Raw genomic sequence first — 24,957 nt, forward strand, 5'->3', positions numbered from 1 at the left:
CGCGCGCGAGAGAGACAGAGAGTGAGAGAGAGAGAGAGCGCGAGAGAGACAGAGAGAGAGAGAGCGCGCGAGAGAGACAGAGAGACAGAGAGAGCGCGCGAGAGAGACAAAGAGAGAGAGCGCGCGAGAGAGACAGAGAGAGAGAGAGAGTGCGCGCGAGAGACAGGGAGAGAGACAGCGCGCACGCGAGAGACAGGGAGAGAGAGAGCGCGCGAGAGAGACAGAGAGAAAGAGCGCGCGCGAGAGAGACAGAGAGAGAGTACATTAGAAGTACCATCAATGTTTATAGAAATGTATATGGATTTATTTTGCATGTAATTTTTTTTTCTTATGAATATATATGTATTTTTGTTTTGTTTGTTTCTATTCTGCTATGTACAATGCTTTGGCAATATGTACCTTTGTATGTCATGCCAATAAAGCAATATGAATTGAATTGAGAGAGTGAGAGAGAGAGACAGAGAGAGAGAGAGCCGTTTTCAAACAACACGAGCGCTGTCTTGCTCTCTCTCCCTCGCGCATATGATGGTGTCGATGTTTAAATCATTTAAAATGAGAATGTAAGTGTGCTCACCCCATTTTTGTTTGTAAGAAAAAATATCGCAATATATATATCGCAGAAAAATAAAATATCGCAATGTCATTTTTCCCCAATATCGTGCAGCCCTAGTTCACAGTGTATTCACTTCTCACTGCTGTGTGTGTGTGTGTGTATGCACTTGGATGGGTTAAATGCAGTGCACCAATTCTGAGTATGGGTTATCATCCTTGGCAAATGTCACAACAAAACAATATCTTAAGATTATTTTAATCAGTTTTTACATAAAGAAATTATTAATTCATCAATTCATTCATCACGTGAGAAATCCTGCAATGACTTCTCACCGGTGATTCCCGATGGTTTTAGAGGACAGTACTCCTCATCGCCCCCTGTTGTTTCAAAGAATAGTACAACGGCAAACATGACAAGTATAAAAGCCTCATCCATTTGGGAAGGTGCACACGCGCAGAAAGCGGAGGCTTGCAAAGCGTAGCCAAGCAAAAATATAAATCCCACTTTACCTTGCACTGCACTGCTTTATAAAAAAGGCATGTAAAAATATATTTTTATTTAGATGCGTGGTCATTTTAACCAAATATCAAGGCATTCAAGTATTATACATCCAATCCAATTTTTTTTTTATTAATGGGAAATTTTGCATATTAGTTTACAAAAAAATACTACACATTTATTAAATAACTACTGTATTTTTCGGACTATAAGTCGCACCTAAGTATAAGTTGCATCAGTCCAAAAATATGTCATGACGAGAAAAAAAACATTTATAAGTCGCACTGGACTATAAGTCGCATTTATTTACAATCAAGCACCAAGAGAAAACATTACCGTCTACAGCCGCGAGAGGGCGCTCTATGTTTTCAGGGGTAGAGCGCCCTCCCACGACTGTAGACGGTAATGTTTTCTCTTGGTTCATTTCAAATTAATTTTGATAAGTCGCACCTGACTATAAGTCGCAGGATCAGCCAAACTATGAAAAAAAGTGCGACTTATAGTCCGGAAAATACGGTAAGTTCGCCATGTTTTCAGACATCAAAAACTGTGTCATCTGCATTCAACATATTTTACATATTGAAAACCATTCTGTAATCCATTCTGTGTATATTTTCTCCATCTTTTAGAAAACTTGGCAATAGTTTAGCAGGGCTAAATTAATCTGCTGTTAAATAAACAGAAACCTGATCCTTGACCAGCACTTCCTCACAGTGACAAGAAGAGTCATTAACTTTGAATGAGCAGTTAACTTGTGTGCAAAGCTAATGGAACAAACACACCAACTATAATATCTTATATAATGTCTTATATCACATGCCCCAAGAGATCAACATTTTAGGATCAACCCTGCAAACCACAGTGCCACTCTCATTTACAGCAGACCAGCGTGATGAGCAAAGCTATTCCCAGAACACAGATGCCAGAGGCTGAACAGTCTTTCATGCACAGGCCGTCTCTGAGATTTACTACTTCAGTTGGTGCACATTTATAACACAGTTTGGATGTGGGAAGGCCTATTGAGATCCCTGGCAGAAGATATACTATTTCTATTAGCACATGTGTCATAAAGATGTCATGGGATAGACCTCAGATTGATTGCATTTGTTGCAGAGAGAAAGAGAAATGTTTTTGTGTTATCGCTCAAAACACAAACCATTACAATAGAAATGCAAACCTACACACATACAGTACTTCAACACTCTAGTCAAACAAAACAGTGTGGGTGTATCTGTTGGCTCTGAGAAATGCATGCATGCCAAAGAAGGTCTTAAATATAAATCAAAGCCATGCTTTACTGTTTTTTGGCTTGTCACACATTATCCTACAGGAAAAGAGTGCTAAATCATTATTCTGCTCATTAAAACAGTAATGTAATTGAACACATCTATCTGTTTTGTTCATGTTTCAGCATTAAAAACAGTGACTAAGCAAACATTGACTCATTATTTGTAACTACTGTATGTACAGTGGCTCAGAAAGTATTTTGGACAGTGAATTTAAAATGCATGGATTTATTGTATATAAAATACCAAACAAGGGGCACGTGCAAAAAAATGTTGTTGTTATTTTTCAGAACACTGCAGAGTTTTTTTTTTCTATGCAAAGGATACCACATCAGAACTATTTTTCAAATATATAAATATATTCTTCAACTATAGATTTCAAATGTAGTAAAACAGTGCGTGTTAAATGAGTAGTATATGAGAACATATTCACGATATTCATGAACTGTAAGCGAAAAATATGTCTGGATGACTTTTGCATCTGCTAAGATTCTGACACTTTTCTATCCCATGATTCTATCTGTTCTATTTCAGATTCAACAAATGTGGGGAAAAATAAGTAAATTGTTTACAATTTATAAAAATATTATTTATTTAAAATAATAATACAAATATAAAAATGATAATTAATATTTGTATACTTGATTTAATAAACTTTTATTAAAATAAATATTTATTTCATTTAAATTTTAATCAATTAACTATATAACCTTGTTAACTACATTAATACTTGTTACGTTTGGCTTAAGTGACCAAATATTTTGGCGCCACTATATGATAGAAAAGATTACATTGGATATTCCTCTGCAAAGCTGAAAGAGAAATGCTGAAGTGCATGACTTAAGTTGTCTTGAATGATTTATGGGTCTTTCAAAACTCATTTAAAGTTGAGGCCATATTTTGGTCATCTGTAATAAGCACTTTGAATTTATATTTCCTCACCTGATCTCCATTGAGTTTGATTCCAACCGTCATCTGAGGTTTCTAAAACAGTTCATTTTTCATGAATAACAAAGCCACAGCTGATGCTCTAAATCCACAGAAGTTCTCTTTTAAATCCTGTCAGAGTGGATTTTAGGTGTTGGTTAATGTGGTTTGTGTGTGACTCTCGGGTTCTCCTGAATGTGTTTGTCAGCGGCTGCTGATCCTCCTCTCGCTGCGGTAAAGACTTTTATGCCCAATACTTAATAACAGCTTGTGCTGTCATCTCTACGGTTAGCATCTGATCTCAGCACAGCTGCGGGCTCTCTCTCCGCCTGCTGACACCTCAGCAGCACCATCCCCACATCACGCCTCCCTGAAAGAGCAATGTTACGACATACGTACGCTGAACGCACTTCAGTAGCATTTAACTACAGCAAATAAGCCAAAAGAACAGATGTGCTATGAAGGTAACGAGGATGTTGTGAGGGGGAAACTCACTTAGATGTGGTAAAATTACTGCAACAGCTGCAATACAAGAGACCAAAAAATAAATAAATAAAAACACAAATTGTTTAAATGCTACAATTGAATTTAAACATCACATTATTATACTACAAAAAGAAAAATGGATATTCATTCAGATTTTCATGTTAATCAATAACCGATAAAACTGACATATGATAAATGGCCGATATTAAAATTCAATAATATTTTGGCTGAATAAATACAAAAATAAAACATTAAAAAGTATCATTTTAAATGCTCCAAGTGAATGTGTGCATCATGTTATATTATAAAATATGATGGCTATTAGTGTTGGGCGATATGGTCATTTTTCAGATCGTCATATTGTCAGCCTGTGAGATCAACGATACACGATATTATTTTGGATGGGTGGAGCTAGAGAGAGACTCTTTGTCCTTGTCAAATCATAACTATTGAGTGTTTTAAACCACGCAGGTGCGCGAGAGAGGCCTATGGAATCACCAATAATCTCTTTCATTTCATGGATTTATGAGTTATCCGAGTCAAAGCGGACAATTTCGGTGACTACAGGCTCTAATTCTCCTGCGCTCGCACGCGCTCTGTGTGTGTGTGTGTGTGTGTGTGTGTGTGTGAAATGCGGTGCTGAAGTGAAATAACTGGGCAGTTTGATAGCCGAATTATAGTAAGCAGCCTAATAAAACTAAAAATAATAGTTATTATTATTATAATCTAATACATTAATAGGAAAATGAGCCTAATATCGTCTTGATTATCGACAGAGAAATCTGCTTATGTCGATATCTCTGATGATTGTCGATACACGATACTATCGCCTACTATCAGCACAACCCAAATGGCTATTCATTTTACGATTTCTGCATTATTCAGTAACTGATAACAAATGAAAACTAAAACACTAAAAGCTAAAATATTTTTTTTAATGCTGCAAGTGAATTTACGCATTAAAACATTGTATTGTACAGTATGAGAAATAGACATGCATTGTCAGATTTTCGTTTCATTTTATTACTGATAAATGGCAGACATTACAATTTTTTATACTATCTTGGAAAAATAAATAAGAATTTGAATAAAAGTAAATTTAAGTATGCAATATGAATATTAACAGTATATTTGTACAGTATAAAAAATTTACATTTTGACATGTAAAGATAACATTTAAAGATTTTTTCAAAAATCTAAATTATTAATGTTTTTAAATATTAACTTAATGAACTTTGCTGCAAGTGAATTTATGTATTATCTTATTAATGCTAAATAATGCTTCAAACATGGATCATCCAATCAGAATTCCTAATCACAACTACCTGTTGAACAAAAAAAAAAAAGAAAAAAAAAGAGGTCTCAACAGATAAAAGAAGCAACAACTTCAATTTACATTTTATTCTGAAAGTATAAGCCTACTGGGAAGGAAGGGTGTGAAAAGCACCTCACAAAAAAAGAATACTAACACAGCTCAAGTCAATAAACACCTCATTTAAGAGCAAGCCTGAACATAATCCAACTTACTGCCGCCTCAGAGAAATCAATATGACATACCAAAGTCGTGTTAAACGCACAGCATGACAAAACACAGAGGAAGAAAGAGAGCCATAAAGAGGTCTTATCTGCACTTCGCCCAAAGAAAAATCTCAATGAATAGAAGGATAAGACTTTAACAGTCTTACATCATAACAGTATAACCTAGAGACTGATGACTGAAAGCAGCACTACAAATTTAACAAGGTTGAATTTGCATTCAACAATTACAGTGACGGCAAGGCCTTAATTACACATTAATGAGAAAAAAAATGTATTCACACAACAAAACAGCTCTTAGACATTAAACAATAGTGGGGTTTTTTCACTGCAAACAACAGTCTGGATTATTTTGGCACTTAGGCATGTACGTTCATAAAATTTCAGCTGCTCACAAGTCGTATAAAAAGTGCACTGATTAATGATACAAACAAGCTTGAAATGATCTAGGAAATGTTTGCAGGTATCCGCTCGGACAGGCATCATGCCAAGCAACTGATTCATAATCATTAACATGAATCATGCTCACAATCGCCATACTGGCTACAGATAAATCAAAACAGAGATGGTCAGACCTTTATTAAATAAACATTAAAAGTGCGAATATGCCATCTTCAGAGCTGAGCGTACAGAGACCAAAATGTGTGTGTGTTTACACATGACGGGTGCAAATATTGAAAGAGCTGGAATAAAATGTCATTGTGAATGTAGGACTGTCACTGGGAAGGATAATGTGTTTTCCCACTGTAATTTAATCCTCCATCAAACTTTACAAACTGAGGGTCTATTTATATGGTACACACACAAATCTAACCTTAAAATCTTAAGAGAGGACTTCACCCCATGATTCAAGGGATAAATGACTGTGTCATAAATACTGTGATAATATTTGGACACTTTCTGGTTTGTTTTCTTCTCATCAGTCGGTTTGGTCTGCTCATGTGATTGAGCCATCGACTGGTCTGTTGTTTATATTTCTACTCGTCTTCCCTAGAGGCCTCCTCCATGTGTCTTCCTATATTAAGTATGAGTGTGTTTACACCCCCTACTGAATCCATCACTGTCAAACGGAGGATGGTGAGGGTGTATTTTACAATGTGAGTAAACTTCATTATGGCCTTGCGTGAAAACATTTTGCGTAAGTGTGTTTGGTAAATGCTCCCAGGCCTCTGACGGCACACTTGAGAGTTATAAAAACAGATTCATTTAAATGTAAGGGTGTCAATCACAGCAGAATTTGTTGTTGGCAAGGATACAAAGAAAATACACATCCCTAGTGTATTAGGCACAGGCTCATGGATGAAAACTGAAATGGAAAAGAAAAACTTGCATTAAAATGTATTTTCTTTTTTAGAAATTAATCATTTTATTCAACAAGAATGCAATAAAGTAAGAGTAAAGACTAAAAAATGCTTTGGAAGAGACTTCTCTGCTATATATATATATATATAGGAAGAAGTCTGTCCAGCTTTGGTCTAAATGCAACAATTGTATGGTATCTACCCACATCAGGCAGATAATAGCTTATGAATTCAGTGTAGTTTGCTGTAACAGAGACACCTGAAAATAACTCCTTATGATCAGCGCAGGCCTTAACCTCTGCTAGATACATTTGACCTCACACTGCAAACTCTTCCTCCCACAGAGGGCTAATCTCAAGCCGGAAAGGAAAAAACAGATCTGATGGAACAAGTAAGGCTGTCTGCAGGGAGCCATACAGCAGAGACAGAGAGCGTGTGTGTCTCTCAATGACAGTGGACCTCATCTCTTGAACCCTAAGAACAGTAGTTTAAATGTCTTCTCGACAGCCCTCTTACCTACACATTCCAATAACCTGCATTCAGCAGCCATCCAAAAGCATAAGCAATCCGCTAGTAAACATATCACCCTGTCCTAGGGGTGTGCAAATATATATCATCTGTGATAATATTGTAATTGCTATTTTAACAATGTGCAATTTGACATTATTGAGTATTTTGCAAAAACTACAAAAGTGCGCGCATACATTACGTGAAGTCTAGACTAGTATGTGTGCACATCTAAAGTGCATTGTTTCATTGCATGATTCGGTCTATCTATCTATAAAGGAACACTCCACTTTTGTTTTTTGTTTTTTTACCGTTTTCGAATCCATTCAGCCAATCTCCGGGTCTGGCGGTAGCACTTTTAGCTTAGCTTAGCATAGATCATTGATTCTTATTAGACTGTTAGCATCTCGTTAAAAAATGACCAAAGAGTTTTGCTATTTTACTATTTAAACTTGACATTTAAAACTTGACTCTTCTGTAGTTACATTGTGTACTAATTAAAATGATATTTTATTATTTAAATAATTTCAAATATCAGTATTCAATGTTTTTATGCATTTGTAATTGCAGGTTAATTGCATTAAACAGTGTGTAAATACATCTAAATGCCACTTCAGATGCAGCTTCTGTGTTTCCTCAGCATTGCAAAGATTAATTTTGTTGAAAACTGATTATATCTGCTTAGTAACAGCCCAAATATCTTATTCTAATTCACTGAGTAAATGTAAGAATTTTATTTAAAATGATAATGAACCCTTTTAGAAAAGGTAAAAAAGGTTAAAAAAAATTGACCTCTTTGGAACACAATTTAAGATATTTTGGATGAAAACCTGGAGGCTTGAGACTGTCCCATAGACTTAAGTAAATAACAGTGTCAAGGTCCATAAAAGGTGTAAAAAGTCACAATTTAAGATATTTTCTCATTAGAATACTGACGAGAAAATATCTTAAATTGTGTTCTGAAGATAAACTGAGCTTTTACGGGTTTGGAACGACATGGGGGTAAGTGATTAATGGCAAAATTTTAATTTTAGAGTAGAGTATCCCTTTAAGACACCAGATCTGACAAAGACAATATAAATCAATTCCTGCTATTTTTTTATTAAATACAATTGTATTAAATTCAATTCAAATTTTATTTTATTTTAATATAAATTAAATAAACTACTTCTAAATTACAATACTGCTGCATTCCTTGTTTCTCGGTATGCTAAAAAAAATAATTAAAATACATACGCCATTTGAGCTTCATCATTCTGGACAGAAAACACAACTGTTAGCTAGCAGAAGGTCAGGGACGAGCTCCAGTGCTCCAAAACGGAGGGTCTGCTTACAGACAGACAGCCTGCAGGCAAGCATGGCATGTTGTGACATGGTAGAAAAAAATCACTTAAGAGATTTCAGTGGAGCAAACACCCAAACAATGTGGGGAATCGGTGTGTGCCAAAACAAGCAAACATGGGAGAAAACCGTGACAAGCGATTTGGATAAAGCTTGATTAGGATGATCACGACAACAAAACAAAACAGCTAGTTATCCAATTCAATATGCAATATATTTGATCCATTGTAGATCTAGCTGGAAATGGACAAACCATAAGTGAGGTTTGTCATTAGGAGAGTGGGAAATACATAGCTGTAATACAAAGAGTGTCAACTAGTATGATGAAGGAGTTGGATAAACGTTGCAGAACTCCATATGAACACCCCTTAATACATTCTGTTATTTTTCAGGCTCCTTTTATGTTTCCAGTCACACACAAAATCACACTCACACATCCGCATATCTCTAGTCACAACACTACATCACTTCTGTCATCTCAAATGACTCCAAAATGTTCCTCAGTTCTGCGATTCAATTAGCACATAAAACATCTTGCCAAGCCAAATCCTGCCATTAGAAACAAGGCTTCCTCATTACTCTCCCACCAAGCACAAACTCACTAGGCCTCTAAACTGCTCCTCATGCATAATTCAGCAGCCACAAATATGGCATTTAGGCAGGATGGCTGTTATGCATCGAACAGCAAGGGTCGGGTACAAACAGGAGGCTAAATACAAAACGCTAATTCAGAAATGAGGCAGAGAACATAGAGGCAGAAACGGCAGCAGTGATTTTGGTGGAAGGGTTTATTTCTGTCTAAAAAGAAGCTCAAGTGAGACCTTTGCCTAAGTAAGATCTTGACTAGATTTGCATTTTTTGAAGGAAATGCCAGTGTAAATCAGTGGTACATTTTAAAAATCACACTTAGTAACTTAAATGCCTATTAAATTCAATTAAATTTACATGAAACATAGATTCTACCGTATCAGTAGCCCTATCATAGCGGTTTTATTTTAAACACACTTTTAAAAATAAAAGGTTCTTGAACCATGAAGAAGCTTTTGCACAAAATGGTCTTTTTAGTAGAAATATTTTATTCTTATGGTTATTAACCCTCTGGGGCCGGATTGGGCGGTACCGCCCAAAATGGCATACTTTTACAAATGTGTAGTTATCTCAAAAACTATTAATGCTAGAGAGATGCGGGTTTTTTTGCCGTCTTCCTCAGATTCCACTGAAAACAGCGGTATCCAGTTTGTATATTAAACACGCTTCCCTTATTGCGCAATACCACTGCGTAAACAGGCCAATGAAAACTATTATGTTAGGCAGATTCAACACGCAACAACCAATGTAAAAACCGCTGGGAGGAATATTTTTCTAACCCAATCAGAGGAAGGTTACCATGATTTATTCTAGCCATTCAGAGGACTCTGTAGCTCTGCTGTAGCCTTGTAAAAGCTGGGCTGGACTATAGTAAAACGACCTCCAGCCAGGTGTAATCAATAACCGATCGGAGAATCAGCATGAGGTGGAGAAAGCAGAAAGCGATCGGAGTGTTACAGAGAACGATCGGAGTATTAGCGAGCACAAAGAGATAAATTCGAGAGAGATATAGCATTATTACAGAATTGTTTTATCAAAATTGCAAGCAGTAAAAGATTTAGGGCAGAACAAGCTCTGGAACAATTACTGGAAAGTGACGAGGGGAAATCTGGAGCAGACAGCTTTTACACAGATGACGAAGTATTTTACCAGGATGGGGAAGATCCATTTGAAGACTGGTATGTAACTTCAAATAACCTCTTTATCATTATAATTTATTATATCATACATCTTGAGTATGTATATGTTTTGGATTTTTAGTCAGATAGCGATTGAGGCATGAAATATTTGTTTTAGTGTACCATACTACTCTTTCCCTGTAAACTCAGTTCAAGAGTGGTGTGAAATTTGTTTCAATAGACTGACTTACTCAACTAAGTAAACTGCTCAGGTCAAGAGAGGTGAAAGGTGTTTTTAGTGTACAGTGGAGTTTCATAGGGTTACATGAGTTTATAGGAGTTATTTTTTCTACATTGAATTTTGACACAAAAAAAGCTTCCAGTTTGATTGTGTATTTGCTCTGATGCAGGATGCAGACAGGACAACTCGCCGCACACCCCTACCCATTGTCCCTTGGACCCAGCAAACCCTGCACACAAGCCTGCAGATGTCAGAAAGTACTGTGAGCACTGCAAGGCAAGCAAAGTGTACAACAAGACCTCCTGGCCTTGCTTTGCTCACTGGCATGCCTAGGACTGTTTGTAAAAAAAGTTAATTATTTAATCGTTCTTTACACATTTGATTAAACAATAACACATTTCTGTCAAGCAAAGAGTTTGAAAAAAAAAATTTTTTTTCAAAAACTGTTCTATATTGTGTGTTTTTCAGTAATAAATGACAAAAAAATCTCATTTTCATTTTCTCTAGTTTATTGTACAATTTTTCACTCATACTTCCTTTATAAACATATTGCATGCATGCTTATGGTAGCTTAGGGTCTTCTGAATCCATCGATACCAAATACATGGTGGTCCATCATCATTACATATGGTTTATAAGCCGAAATGTAAAAATAGAGAAAACGGACCAAAAAGGGCTTAGTCCCCTAAGGGTTAAAATGTTCTTCATGCTAGAAAAAAATGTTTATTTTAAGAACTAATTACTGAATGGTTTTTTAGGGAACCCTAAATGGTTGACTTCTATAACTGCAAAAAAACCTTTATTTTGAAGAGTGTGTCACCAACTCAAGGATTAGAATAACAATGGTTGAGTACAAAAGTGCATTTCTACAATGCCGTGTGCAAATTAACTACCAGAGTCCTGTCTGTGAATACATGCCCCTCTTTTGTCCTCCTGTGTCTGCAGACATCGGCCGGACACACACTTGACCCCAAACACTTCCGTTGAGTAGCAAGCTGTTCCACACACACCTAATCAGTCACTTCAAGATTAACAGAAGAGTTCTGGAATGGAACAACACATTCTCCTCACGCTACAACAGCAACAACCTAAACAATTACTTGCCAACTGTATAAATTAACTTGGTATTTACAGGGTAAAGTTTTGTTACCATTAAAATTGGGAGGGATTTTAAATCCTTCTTATAATCTGAATTCACTTCGGATTGAAATGTGTTTACACTTAGCAAAAAGAACAATGTGCCTCTATAAGTTTAGTTACTTAGAGAATTACTATTGCTCAAGCTTAAGTTAATGAATTTTAACAAACTTCTAATCGCAAGTACATGTAACTTGTCCCGTGCCATTTCATGCATCGGAAGAACCAACAGACTGTGAATGTAAATCTAACGTCTGGGCTCCTTGATCACAATCATGCATTTTCCCAGTCAATGCAGCCAATGCAAACAGTTACAATCTGGGTCTATACACCTAAATCTGCAATGTAAGATACATTAAAATGACACACTCTTGGATATCTATAACAATTATTTATTAGTGTCAAGTGAACAATACTTTTTAATAAAGAGTTCACAAAACAGTTCATCTGTTTTTCCTTACGGCATTTATGAATTCAGACACTAGACACATACCGAAATGAGATTCACGGTTTAACACCACTTTGAGGAACACAAACTCTGTGGTTGGAAGATCTTGATGAATAGCTACAGGATATAAAATCAAGCCAAACGGCACATTGGGGAAAAATAGCTCTATCCTAGCCAACAACAATATACAATCCAAAAGAAGGAAGTTAGAGGCTGTCATTTGTATCTCTTATAAAATAAAAACTTTTATAATTACTTTATAAATGTATAGCCAATGCCAACTTTCACTGTTACATTAGACATATTTAAACACAACCAAAAACATTTTTATTACTTTCCATCTTGCCTTTTTTTTAGCATGCCATATTTTTCTAGCTGTATTAGCAATTTGAAAACAAAACATTTAAATAAAAGCAATACTTTTGTCATTAATGTATATTTATATTTTAAGTTTGTTGTCATGAGTATTGTTGGGGCCATTCATAAAGAATGCATTTTGGCTTTGACAGCATGAAACGCCAGTTTCAAACGCCAGCATCCTGCCTTCTACGCTGAAGGCCATGAGGCAAAGCATCCATGCATTCTGTGGGAAGTCGTGGCCTAATGGTTAGAGAGTCGGACTCCCAATCGAAAGGTTGTGAGTTCGAGTCCCGGGCTGGCAGGAATTGTGGGTGGGGGGAGTGCATGTACAGTTCTCTCTCCACCTTCAATATAATGACTTAGGTGCCCTTGAGCAAGGCATCGAACCCCCAACTGCTCCCCGGGCGCCGCAGCATAAATGGCTGCCCACTGCTCCGGGTGTGTGCTCACAGTGTGTGTGTGTGTGTTCACTGCTCTGTGTGTGTGCATTTCGGATGGGTTAAATGCAGAGCACAAATTCTGAGTATGGGTCACCATACTTGGCTGAATGTCACGTCACTTTTTTCACTTTCACTTTCAGTGAATTGGGTGAAAAAAACAAAAACTCGAGGTGTGTTGACAACACTGCTGTCAATGCACAAGACGCTGCAAAAGACATGAGTGCAACAGTCAAACACTTCTGTTCAATGCATTTACATAGAAAAGTGATGAAAGTAGCGTTAAAAAAAAACGTGTTTTGTTTCATTAGCTCCTTGCACATATTTTCTCTTTTTTAAAGCATTAAGCAAGTCCATAAGTAAAAAAGAACGGTCATTAGCGAACACTTCAAGAATAAGTCAGTCTCTTGTTTTTGAACCACTTTTTTTTAGGTTTGTCAGTAAGGGACCATCTTAAAATGTCAACCCTATTAACATGATTTTGTACGGTAAACAACTGATCGCTATTTATACCGAAATTTCGGTATAAATATTAACATTAAATTCTATTTAATTTAAGTATTTTTATTATTTACTTAAAAAAATAAATAAATCATCATCTTATCAAACTGCCTCATGGGTGCCTGTTTCATAGATGGACATTTAAGCCTTTAGGAAGAGAGAAAGGAGCTCTGCTCACCTCCGCTTGTCCTGTCTCGACCTGACTTTGTTTCACACAAAGAAAGATCAAGTTGCTTCTGGGTATATGTGCGTGTGAAGCAGAGTTAAAAACATGTAAGAGGAAGGGTCTACGAAAATTAAGAGAGATCTGACACCATCTCCAACACGAACCTGCTTTGGAAATGCAATCAAGATCATTTGGCAAAGGTGTTGGCAGGTGGAGAGCCAGAAGTTCCAACTTCATCAAGGTCTTTGTGAGAATTCAACCTCTCACGACCTTGCAGTCGACCACCAAAGACAAGAACAAGAAAATGAACGGTGGGCTGCTCTAAGCAGTTGCTCATAACAAATGCCATTTTCAATTTAGCTTTTGCAAACATTTGCCTTTTTTTGCTATTCCTCCACACGAGAGAACAAGGATAATGAATGAGTGGTGTCCCACCAGATACTAACTCACATACATGCCAGATGTATTATTATAAACCTGCTCAGGCAAACCAGTTGTATTTGAATAAAAATGTAATTTGCCTAAGCATTAGCAGTGTGAGAAGCATATCTTCTCTTTGCAGACTAGTATTTTAACAGCTACACCTAGAAGCATAAGGGTTAGACTTCAGGCTACACTTAACACTGCTATTTGATACATTATTTACATCTACACAAAAGCAGAGAGCTCAGTGTATGCTCTCTGAGAGTGTCTCTGCTAAGGCAAGCATTACTAGTACAACAGTTCATTTTGGAAGAAAGAATTACTAACCTTAAAGAAATAGTTCTGTGTTCAGTAAACAAGATAAGGTGCAGTCACATTTACCATTGCTCAACAAATTTTTTACAGGTAAAATCCAGTCATCTCAATGGGTATCTGTGCAATTGTGCGTTTTACATGAGGGCAAAAAGTTCCCCATCATGCAGAATTTACTTCAAGTTACCATGCCCACTTTCGCAACATTTTTCTAAACTGTGGTGAGCTAACTGGCAACTGAAACAGGGGGCTTCATGAATGTGGCATCTAACCATATGCCACAAATGTTACGAGTTTAACTTGTATTAAACATCCTTTAAGACTTAGACTTAGTATATAGTGACCCTGTTTCGGAAACACAGAAGAAAATGTTGTATAAACTCCATTGGGTGAGTTAACTTTCTCAGAAGCACAGGTAACAATCACTACTGCAGCCAGTGAGACAAATTTGTTGCAATGCTTCATTTAGGAAGGTCACTGGGGTAAAGAACATTAAGAAACAGAAAAGTATCAAACCTTGATCCTGAGGTAAAACAGGCAGAGATACACAGGGGTCTATGAAAAATCTCTCACTTTATTGATCTATTAAAACCATAAAAAAGGTTGTGTATGATTGTCTGCATTAATCTCCAAATCCTGCCAACTGTAAATGGCATGTGCCCACAAGAAATCATTGAAGATCATGGGAAATAAATTACAAGATGTCCTTCATTCACAAAACACATTCAATTTTCCCATTACAACGTTTACAATATTTAATTTTATTTTATTTTTTAATCCAATTTCACACACATAGGTGAATACAGAGACCAAATACGCATTAAACTCATCTACATGGACCCATATACACCATTTAGTTTCAAAACTGTTAACATCTTAACTGTTTTTGTTGTTTTTAATTAAGGCTTCAGTGCATATCAGTGAACAGATGTTTGGAGGGAATGCTGACTCTCTCGCTCTCACACACCACACACACACACTATCCCCTCTGCACACCCTCACAGCGTCATTAATGATATTCTTGCCACACCATTTAAACATAAGAGCAAACATTTACTGTGGTTAACAGCCCTCCTGCAACACCCAGGCTATTACCACAGCTGCTGCTTAAAGTGTGTGTGTAGCATGGCACCTGGATATGACCACAAAATTTACATATTTTACATACATTGATTTACATATGTTTTTCTCTATATACGAATCGATATCCACATGTACATTGGGTGTCCCACCTGGATATGTCAATGGCACCATTACATGTGCAGCTGTCACAAGACACTTGCGTCAACACTGAATTAAAGCTCTTACAACAATTAACATTCAACACACCTGTATTTGTCACACCTTTTAACCAATTACCTGTCACAACCATGCACATCTTTTTTTTTCGGTTCTCCTTTAAAAAGTACACAGTTTTTTCCTTTCAAAATGCCTCTAAAGATCAAATAAATGTCAGGTCATGATGGCTAATATTGTCAGAGATGGGATGATTGCTTTTAATAGAACCAAAATGAGAGAAAACACGTTCGAACAACAATGCTAATTAATGAGCTATTTTGAATTATTTAAATCATGCAGTAAGCAGACAAATCCTGCCGGGCAAAGATTATTCAGTATTGATGCTAGCTTGATATTTAGTTTAATTGTAGACACCTGTGCATTCGTTTTAGACAATACATTAAGTTCTGGTTCTACAAACAACACATCCATCTTAAAATTTGACAGTTTTTCACATCAGCTTACACTACAACCAAATTTGTATTGTATTTTTTTTAATAACATTAGAGATTAAAAATGTGTATTCATTTGCACTATTTAGGATGACTTCCTCTTCACAAATTCCTCTTCAAAAACAAAGATTTTTTTGTAAATGTGTAAGAGTTGAAAAGAAACGTTAACAACCATTATTTATTTTAATAATTAAGTCAATAATTAATAATTATGGTTAGAGATTTGGCTGATTGCTACAAAGCTTTTTACGATGTGACTACAAAGTAATACTATGCTTTGCCACAATAATTTTATCGTAAGAATTAGGGCTGCACGATGTGTCGTTTAAGCATCGATATCGCGATGTACGAATCCACGATAGTCACATAGCAGGATGTGCGATGTAGGCTGTCGTAGTTGATCCGTTATTCATTTACTGTACGGGCCAGCTGCTCCCCGGCCCTTGACGAATGTGATTCGCAGATTAATTGCACAGCTTAACCATCGTAGAATTAATAATAATAATAATAATAATTCATTACATTTATATAGCGCTTTTCTAGGCACTCAAAGAGCTTACATTGTCAGGGGGTATCTCCTCCTCATAGAGTGAAAGTTTTGACGTGAGAGAGAGAGAGCGCGCGAGAGAGACAGAAAGAGAGCGAGCGAGCTAGCGAGCCCCGGCCGCATGCTCACCGTCTTCAAATAAACACGAGCGCTGTCTTGCTCTCTCTCCCTCGCGCATATTAATCAATTGACCCGATGGTGTCGATGTTTAAATCATTTAAAATGAGAATGTAAGTGTGCTCACCCCATTTTTGTTTGTAAGAAAAAATGTGATTAGATTTCATATCGCAATATATATCGCAGAAAAATAAAATATCGCAATGTCATTTTTTCCCAATATCGTGCAGCCCTAGTAAGAATGGTTTCAGCCATTTGTAACTTGAATGTCTGGTGTACAAGAACAGTCCATTACACTGCTTGAAACTGCAAATTGGTATTAATTCAATTCAGTATCATAATCATAGACACACTGGTTTGTAGTGCAAGTAGTTTTGCTGTTAAACTGCACTTTGTTATTCTTTTAGTTATTTACAGAGCAGCCAATAAAATGGAAGTTTTGCAAATTCACAGAAAAAAGCTTTTGCATTGTAAAACATAATAACATAAAATGTTATACTTTACCATCACCAGCACAGTATAAACTCCACATTTAGCTGAAGTTGAACTGCTTTTGGCATGCTTTGTATCTTAAATGATTCAGTCTTTTTTGCCCAGTAGCTTCATTTGCAATCCCATATCATGCATTAATAACCCAACAACAGCAAAAGTATTGCTACACATTGATGATCCAAAACATTTATGATTTAAGCAGGAAGGAATGTAAAAGCGTAACAACAGTATGATCCTTCGGCTGCATTTAGCATGCCTTGGAGTGACAGGACGGTATATTTGATGTGTCAGTCATTTCTCCTACAGCGCTGTATTAACGCATATCACACATCATATTGTGACAGTTTCAAATTAAGTCTAAATGAATATTAGCTGTCACTGCCATGAGTAGATATAAGCACTGTTAGGGAGGAAATTAAGTGATGGCTTAAAATGACATTTGTCATGCATGGAAATATTCAGAGTATGCATACAACAAAACTACCAGCGATTTTCAGTACTAAAGAAATTAGTGGTTTTATTCATTTCACAAGATGAGTGTTCTTTCTTCATTCCAACATAATTATAAACAGATTTTGTTTGTGTTTTTAACTAGCCATACATGCAATGTCAATAGATTCAGTGCAACAATATTCTTCTCAGTGAAGAGTGTAATCAATTCCTCACCCTTTCTCTATCTGTCTCTCCATCTTTCGATTTGTCTGCTAAACAGCAAAGAGACATCTACAGCTCAGAAAATCTATAGCCTGTCTCACAATTTCTGTCATAGCGCATTTGACACGATTACATCACAATAGAAAAAATAAACACATTGAGCATTTCCTCATAAATACCAGACAATTTACACGCACACGTGTTTAAAGCTTAGTGTGTAATTGTTCTGGGATGTAAACACACTTTATGCTCTCATGGCTTAATTTTTAGAGACAACTGTGAGTAAGACAATTGTAGGTTTATTTACCTTAATATTTCTCAACTTTAGCCTTATGGAATATTCCAGGTTCAAGTTCCTCAGTCGACAGCACATTTCTTTAAAGGATTCGAGATTACAGAAAAGGACTTAAAATGGAAATGTGGGACAAAATTACTTTAAAATAGACATTCAATAGAACAACCATGATAACGTACTGTACACTGAATATTCCTTTAATGACTTTTTTAAAACAATTTACATTAAGAAGAGAATTCACACTTATGCAACTAAACACATGTGCCTGTTCGTAACCCTTCATGAATGCATAACACCGAGTTCATTCACATATCAAATGAATTACAAGTTGTCAGGGTGCTTTTTGTCTTGCTGTGGCATTAGGCGATTACAGACGAAAGATGTGCCCCTCTGGGCCCGTGCCAACCCCTCCTCCGGCCATGACCTAATTTCCTCTTTCAGCCATCTACTGCCTGACATGATGGCTCCCCACTCTGTCTTTTTCCTGTCTCTTTCTGAAATGCTAATCTGATGTCAAATCTGACATTTTTTCTTTCCAGAACTCCATTTGAGTTATTGCAGGCTGTGTAAATATTTATAAATGATAAAAGCGCAGTCTGAAATCATTAACATGTCACTTAGACTCGTCAACTTAGCTAAAGAAGAGAACATAATGGCGTCGAACATAAAAAAGAAACACTTGATTTGTTCACATTAGGATCTGAAAAGCCATTTTGAATGTCATCTGAAAGAGAAAAGCCATTGTGATGAACAAACGCTTTGTTTTGCGCCAGGCACGTGCTAGCGCATTAGTATTATTTACACTGACTTAACCATTTTCTTATGAGTGGATCAATCGAGTGGGGAATGCGCACAGGGTGACTGCTGTTCTCAATCAAATGAGCTCGAAGCTTTACAACACAATGATCACATAAAGTGGTTTAAGGGCACCAGTGCTGCAGGCATTAAGTAATATTGAATTGGGGATGCAGGGGCGGGCAAGTGGGAGGAAGTTCAAACGATTACGTGGCAACTTTGTGCTCAGGGACCAAGGGGGAGGAAGTTTGTCAAGGCGGCCCGGGCTTGATGATTTAGTCATTTCTTAAAGTGGTGTAACACACTGCCTCTCAGGCCTGTCGTTCCAGCACTAAGCAGCATTAATAAACACCCGCTGCTGATGGCTCACTTCTATATGAGCGAGTCTGTCCACTGGAGTGGAACGAGTTTGATTTCAATGTGTCATTTGGGAATACCTGTACGAATTCTTCAAGCCCCTCCTGGCAAATTGAGGACAAATTCCTTCTCAAATTGAAACCATCAAGGGATTGTTGTAAAAGAAGAACAAGAAATAAAAATGGTGAGGCAGAAGAACAGATAGAAAGGGACCGTTTAAATGTAATTGGATAAAGAGAGAACAGATGTATTGGATAAAAAGTAAGATGGCTCTGATGTATTGTAAACGTCGATCCATGTGGACAAACAAACACTGCTACATTTATGGGCCAAAATCACAACTGAAAACAATCAGTGCAAAATGGGTATAAATTCATGCGGGAAAAAAAATTAATCCAATAAAGTTGGCGCTGTGGCATAGCGGTTTGTGTTGATGTGTTTCTGGTGTTTATGCAGAAAATGAGATCTCTGCTTTTGTCATCTCCCGTTCTAGTTTTCACATCTTCCTCATTTTTTCCAAACATTTTCTTTATTCAATATTAATAATAATGGCAAAAAAACTATCCAGAATAGCAAAACACAAAGCAAAAAAAAGCACAGCATATAACAAAAAGCAACTAAAACAACAAACAAAAGAGCACGACAGGTGTGCCCGAAGCATTAATCTTTAAAAGGGGAAAATAAAGATTCCTAACACCATGTCTACACTGGATGTGAGCGGCACAGTATGATGCGGCGCCACACGACAACTTTCACGTCCGATGTAGACACAGTGTAAGGAGAGATGACCGAGTACGATGGCGATTGATTTGTAGATCCTCAGTACCACTCACAAACATTTAATCTTGTAAAATGTGTTGTAAGTACTGTCGCTCCATAGTATAAATGTAGTATGTGCGATCATGAATCTCGAAAGTGATAGTAAAACTAAAAAGCCATCTATCAGCCATCGGCGATGATCGATGGCACCATCGATCGGCCCAAACCTAATTCTGTGTTATTTTTAAGCCCCACGAAAGGCACAAGACATTATAAAGCAACATAATGTTTCCGTGCTCTATATATCAAGTGCTCTGAAGCTGTTCAATGTGAGGTACAGATGAATATTTAAGTTGTTAAATTCAAGTTCACGTAAAATCTTCTCTCTGCTGCAGCTGTCTGTCATCCTTCATTCAGCAGTCAAACTGCATGTCGTGTTCAGTTACGACAGTCAAAATGATGAAACTCTCTTCAAGAGCACTCAATAACTGAGATTTGAAACTGTCAAAGGAAAGGCTAAAAAATGTTAGCCTGAATGCACTTTTAGTCGCTTTGGATAAAAGCGGTTCTGAAAAAATGGGATCATTTCATCCCAACAAAAAACAAAACTAAAACTAAAAATACAAACAAAACAAAAAAACATTACAACACACAAAAGAAAGAAAAAAAACAATTAACAGAATACATTTTAATTACTCCAGCATTTCAACTGTAATTTCTTAAAAGACCTTACATTAGAATAGATCCAGATACATTTGATTTGACCAGCTGCACTGCTTCATGAAGTCCTGTGATCATCTCATCTGCATGAATGAGAATGGAGATGATTGTAGACAAGCAGGATCAAGTCTAGGGTCTCCTGCTCTGTGAGGTTCTAAATGGAGCAAGACGAGAGAGCATGGAGTGGACGGCTATGATTCACAGATCCCAGAACAGTGAAGAGCGGTGAATGGGGATGTCACCCCTGGAGAACTGCGCCTGCGGTTCAGAGCGCTAGCGTGACAGCATAAGCTGATGATGGGCTCCTTTCACAGATTACTGTAGTGAAATTCCAACACAATGCAACAGCATCTGTAGGGGATGTGAGGGTAAAGTGTGCAAAGCTTTGTCGTGTCACACTGTTGGGCTTTTAACAGCAAGAGCAACGCTGAAAGTCAGGATGACACTCTACATATGTCCTGTCAAGACTGACAAATGAAACACTGACGAAGGCCAATGCCGCCTTCAAGTGCTCCTGGGAAGCAAGTACGAAATGACACATCAAAGTCAGAAACACAATATTGAAGAAACAGTGAATGACGACCAAAAACGATACACCTGCATACCCAATCAATATTAAATCTATATATTTTTATGAGTTTTTATCTACAAAACATTAATTAAAATAGAAATAATAGTATAGAAAGACAGCACCTGTGGCTGTTTCTTCAACTATTGATGTTTTTTTTTTTTAGCAGAGTCATCTTTCTTACCAAAATCTGTGACTAAATTCTAAATATAAGACTGAAATCTGTGACCTAAAGATCTACGATAGTTACATTATGACATCATGATCCATATTCAGCTTCTCCAGATGACATGAACATATTTAGCAGCTACATCATGACATAATTTCCATATATGATGATTTTTAAACATTTATATTAGATTCTTCAAGTCGTTAACATTCTCAAAACAGCATCTTAAAGCAGTAGGCTACCACATAAAATTTGTCTCCACAATGACACACTATACACTCAACTGTCTGGTCTATGAATTTTATATGATTATTTTATGATCCACCATCAGAGTCCAAGCCCCTTTTATTCTTCTACATAAGGAAAGCTGCAACAGATATACGCATGAAGTGTTCAACATTCCAAAAGTTTTTTTTTTTTTTTAATAAGTGCATGATCTGGGTATCTGAAGTGCACTTCATGCTGGAATTTTCAGCCTGAACAAACTACTCATGCCATTTATATTTATACTACAAAATGACACAGAATAGTGCATAAGCAAGCAAATTCGGACACACTTTACATCTTTGGCAGAAAAACAACAACCTATAAAGTCACATCTACTTGAATCACAAACACACTCACAGAGGAACAACAGAAAATCCAATACTGTGCAAACAGACCCAGGCAATTAGAGTCCAGAAAAAAGCAGTCTACAGACAATAATAAACCAGTCATTATGCTGCGACTGAGCTTTTCAAAGCCAAACCAAACAAGCCCTTCCAAAAAACAGCAGTTAAAAACACATTCACGCAAAGGCCGCAGTACAAGGGCGCCCTGGTCTCTTACCTCAAGAGCTTCCAGCGTCATGAATCCCGATATTGAGAATCCGTCAATGATGTCCTCCTCAGCAGAGGTAGACTCCTTCCTCTTCCTCCTCGGTGGCCTGGGTCGTGAGGAAGAGGAGGGGTTGGTGCTGTCTTCCCTCTCCGAATCTGAGGAGAATCGAAGCACGGTGCCCCGGACATGGTTATTCCTGATCCCATTAGACACACGCTCCCGGTCTCGCACCGACCGAGACTTCCGCTTTTTCCGGATCCCGCTGCACCGCGGGCCATCCATTTCACCAGATGACACACTCAAGCGAACACTTCCTGTTAGGAGGCTCTCGGCCTGCGCTCAGAGGTGGCTGCAGAACGATTTCCAAACAAACACCTGTAATGGAAAGCTCAATAACTGTACTCCAGTGAGGAATGTGCAATTATCCAAATTCCAAAACCGGCTGATGCTATGTGACTTTGCTTGGAATGCAATACGCACACGAGATTCCAGAAGGATGAACGCATATATCCACAAGCACAGAAATCCAAAATCGAATTCTATTATGGGTTGCCAAACTGGAAAGTATCCAAACTTTCAAATGCAGCCCACGTTTAAGGGAAACAGACTGGCAGATCACTTGAAGTGTCTTCCAACGGAGCTGTAACAGGTCTCCACATAGCTGTCCTCACGGACCCAACACTCTGTTTAAGTACAGTCTGACACCTTCCCATCCTACAAGTCAAAGAGATAGAGAGCAGATGTTTGAGAGCCTTCCCAGAATCCCCACCCTTAGCTATACATAGGAATATATCATGCAGGCATATGAATAAAGAAATTTTCACAACACATTTGGACTTTATGCAAGATCTTAAGATGCCTTCCTTTTGATCTTATTCCACAATGGCTACAGTCACTTCACTTCTTTCCAGATCTTACAGTTTCTTGAAAGAAAACATTCAGAATATGGTCTTGCATATTAATTACATGCATCATATAGTGAACCATTTACAGAGCTAGGTCTAGATCTCCAGTATTACATATTCAAGAGCTTATATTTCTCCTCCTGCACACTGTCATTATTCTGAGACTGCCATAACCGGAGACAGTAGGGGGAAATTATTCATTTTTCTTAACAGAGCTGTGAATCAAGAAAGAAAAAAAAAGAAAAAAAGAGTCATTTCCTCACAGCAAATTTTATTTCAGCTGATTACACTGATGGAACATTTATGGCTGACTTCCAGTCATCTTCTGTATAGTTACATCTATGTACTTAAAACTCCAACAGCCACAATCATTCTACACTCTAGTGATAATCTCTACTCAAGGTTCCTCTGTTTATTTTTCAATGTCACCAAACTATATATAAAACTCTGAAAATCTTGCTAAATCTGCCACACTCAGGGTTGTCAAAATTACAGCTTACATATACATGCTAGGCATTATTTTTCATTAATCTCAAAATAACAATAAAAAACACATTGCTCAAAATATTAAATAATTCTGTCTTGTCAAGTTGTGTGCTGAAGTTCGTATCATAATCATCTCCGGTCTGTGTCTAACATTGAAATATGACATAAATATGTGACCTGAGCATTTACAATAGCTGCATTATGACATCATGATCATCAATCTTCAAATTCACCAAATGACATGAACACCTTTAGTAGCTACACTATGACACCACAATCAGATATAAGATCCAAATTAAATCACATGAACACTGAACAGCATCAACATTATGACATCCTAATCACCTTCACTAAATCACTGACATAATCATGCATTAACATAAACATCATTAGATGACATTAACACCTACACTATGCCAAAAATGTCAACTTCACAAGACAACAAGAACATTTACAGTAGCAACAATGACATCAAAATCAACCAGCAAATCTGCAACTACCTTATGACATCATAATCAAGCATTAACTTAAACATCATCTGATGATACGAAGATGTCATTATATCAAAAGTAGCCATAAATGTCAGTGTCTTATGCAGTGAAGTTTACAAGATACATAGACATCATGAAATCAAGCATCAACGTGAACTTCACAAGAAGACATGAACATCTAAAGCAGCTACAGTATGACATCATAGACACCCATCAACTTAAACTTCACTAGCAATCAACCTTCATCTGTCTTCAGAATCCACCACTACCAAATATCAGCATTGCAATCTGACTTGTTCGAAAAAAATATGCATTCCAAAATCATTTTACCAACAGCAATGACCAATAGTCAAGGTGGTCTAATATTACAAAGCTATTTCCAACCACATATCCCTTTAACCTGATGATGCCCTGTGCTGGCACTCCTGTCACACACACGCGCGCGCGCGCACGCACGCACACACACACACCCCAAATATATAAATGGTTTTAATGTATTTACACTTCCTGTCAGCCCTCCCTTCACTCTCGCTGTCTTCCATGAGTCCTTTTAGTCTCTCTCTTTCTCTCCGTCAGTTAATCTCACTCACCGTGGCCGGTCCAGCCCACAGCAGCAGCAGCGCCTGGCACTGCCTCCTTCAGCTCTAGATCCACCAAAAAACAAAGCCTGCCTTCTCTCCTGCAGGACAAAAGCAACACATGCAAAGCCTGGCGAGTGGAGGAGGGCCGTCCGAGCGAGTCGTGGTCATTCGGAATGCGCGCTGCTTTAGAACGGAAAAACAAAAGAGAATTTTTTCCACAAACAAATAAATCCTGCAAGGAAGCGACGCTGCTCCTCTCCGCGAGTCCGTGCTTCAGGATCCCGGAGCGAGCGGGGACCGGGCGCA

The 24,957-nt window shown here is 37.4% G+C and overlaps 1 protein-coding gene across 3 annotated transcripts in view; it reads right to left on the minus strand.

Moving 5' to 3' along the window:
* The window catches only part of auts2a (activator of transcription and developmental regulator AUTS2 a), a 395,578-nt gene extending 370,621 nt beyond the window's left edge, over nucleotides 1-24,957 (minus strand). For 2 of the 3 annotated variants that reach the window (XM_059539304.1, XM_059539303.1), the window contains exons 1-2: nucleotides 24,661-24,956; nucleotides 22,198-22,902 (exon numbers count right to left, since the gene is read on the minus strand). In XM_059539304.1, the coding sequence (XP_059395287.1) occupies nucleotides 22,198-22,470 (273 nt within the window). In that variant the 5' untranslated portion in view covers nucleotides 22,471-22,902; nucleotides 24,661-24,956. Of the gene's footprint in view, nucleotides 1-22,197; nucleotides 22,903-24,660 lie in introns of all 3 variants that reach the window. The other variant, XM_059539305.1, reaches the window with a different exon arrangement.

The sequence above is a fragment of the Carassius carassius genome, chromosome 45, assembly GCF_963082965.1.
Source record: "Carassius carassius chromosome 45, fCarCar2.1, whole genome shotgun sequence".
Lineage (NCBI taxonomy): Eukaryota > Metazoa > Chordata > Actinopteri > Cypriniformes > Cyprinidae > Carassius > Carassius carassius.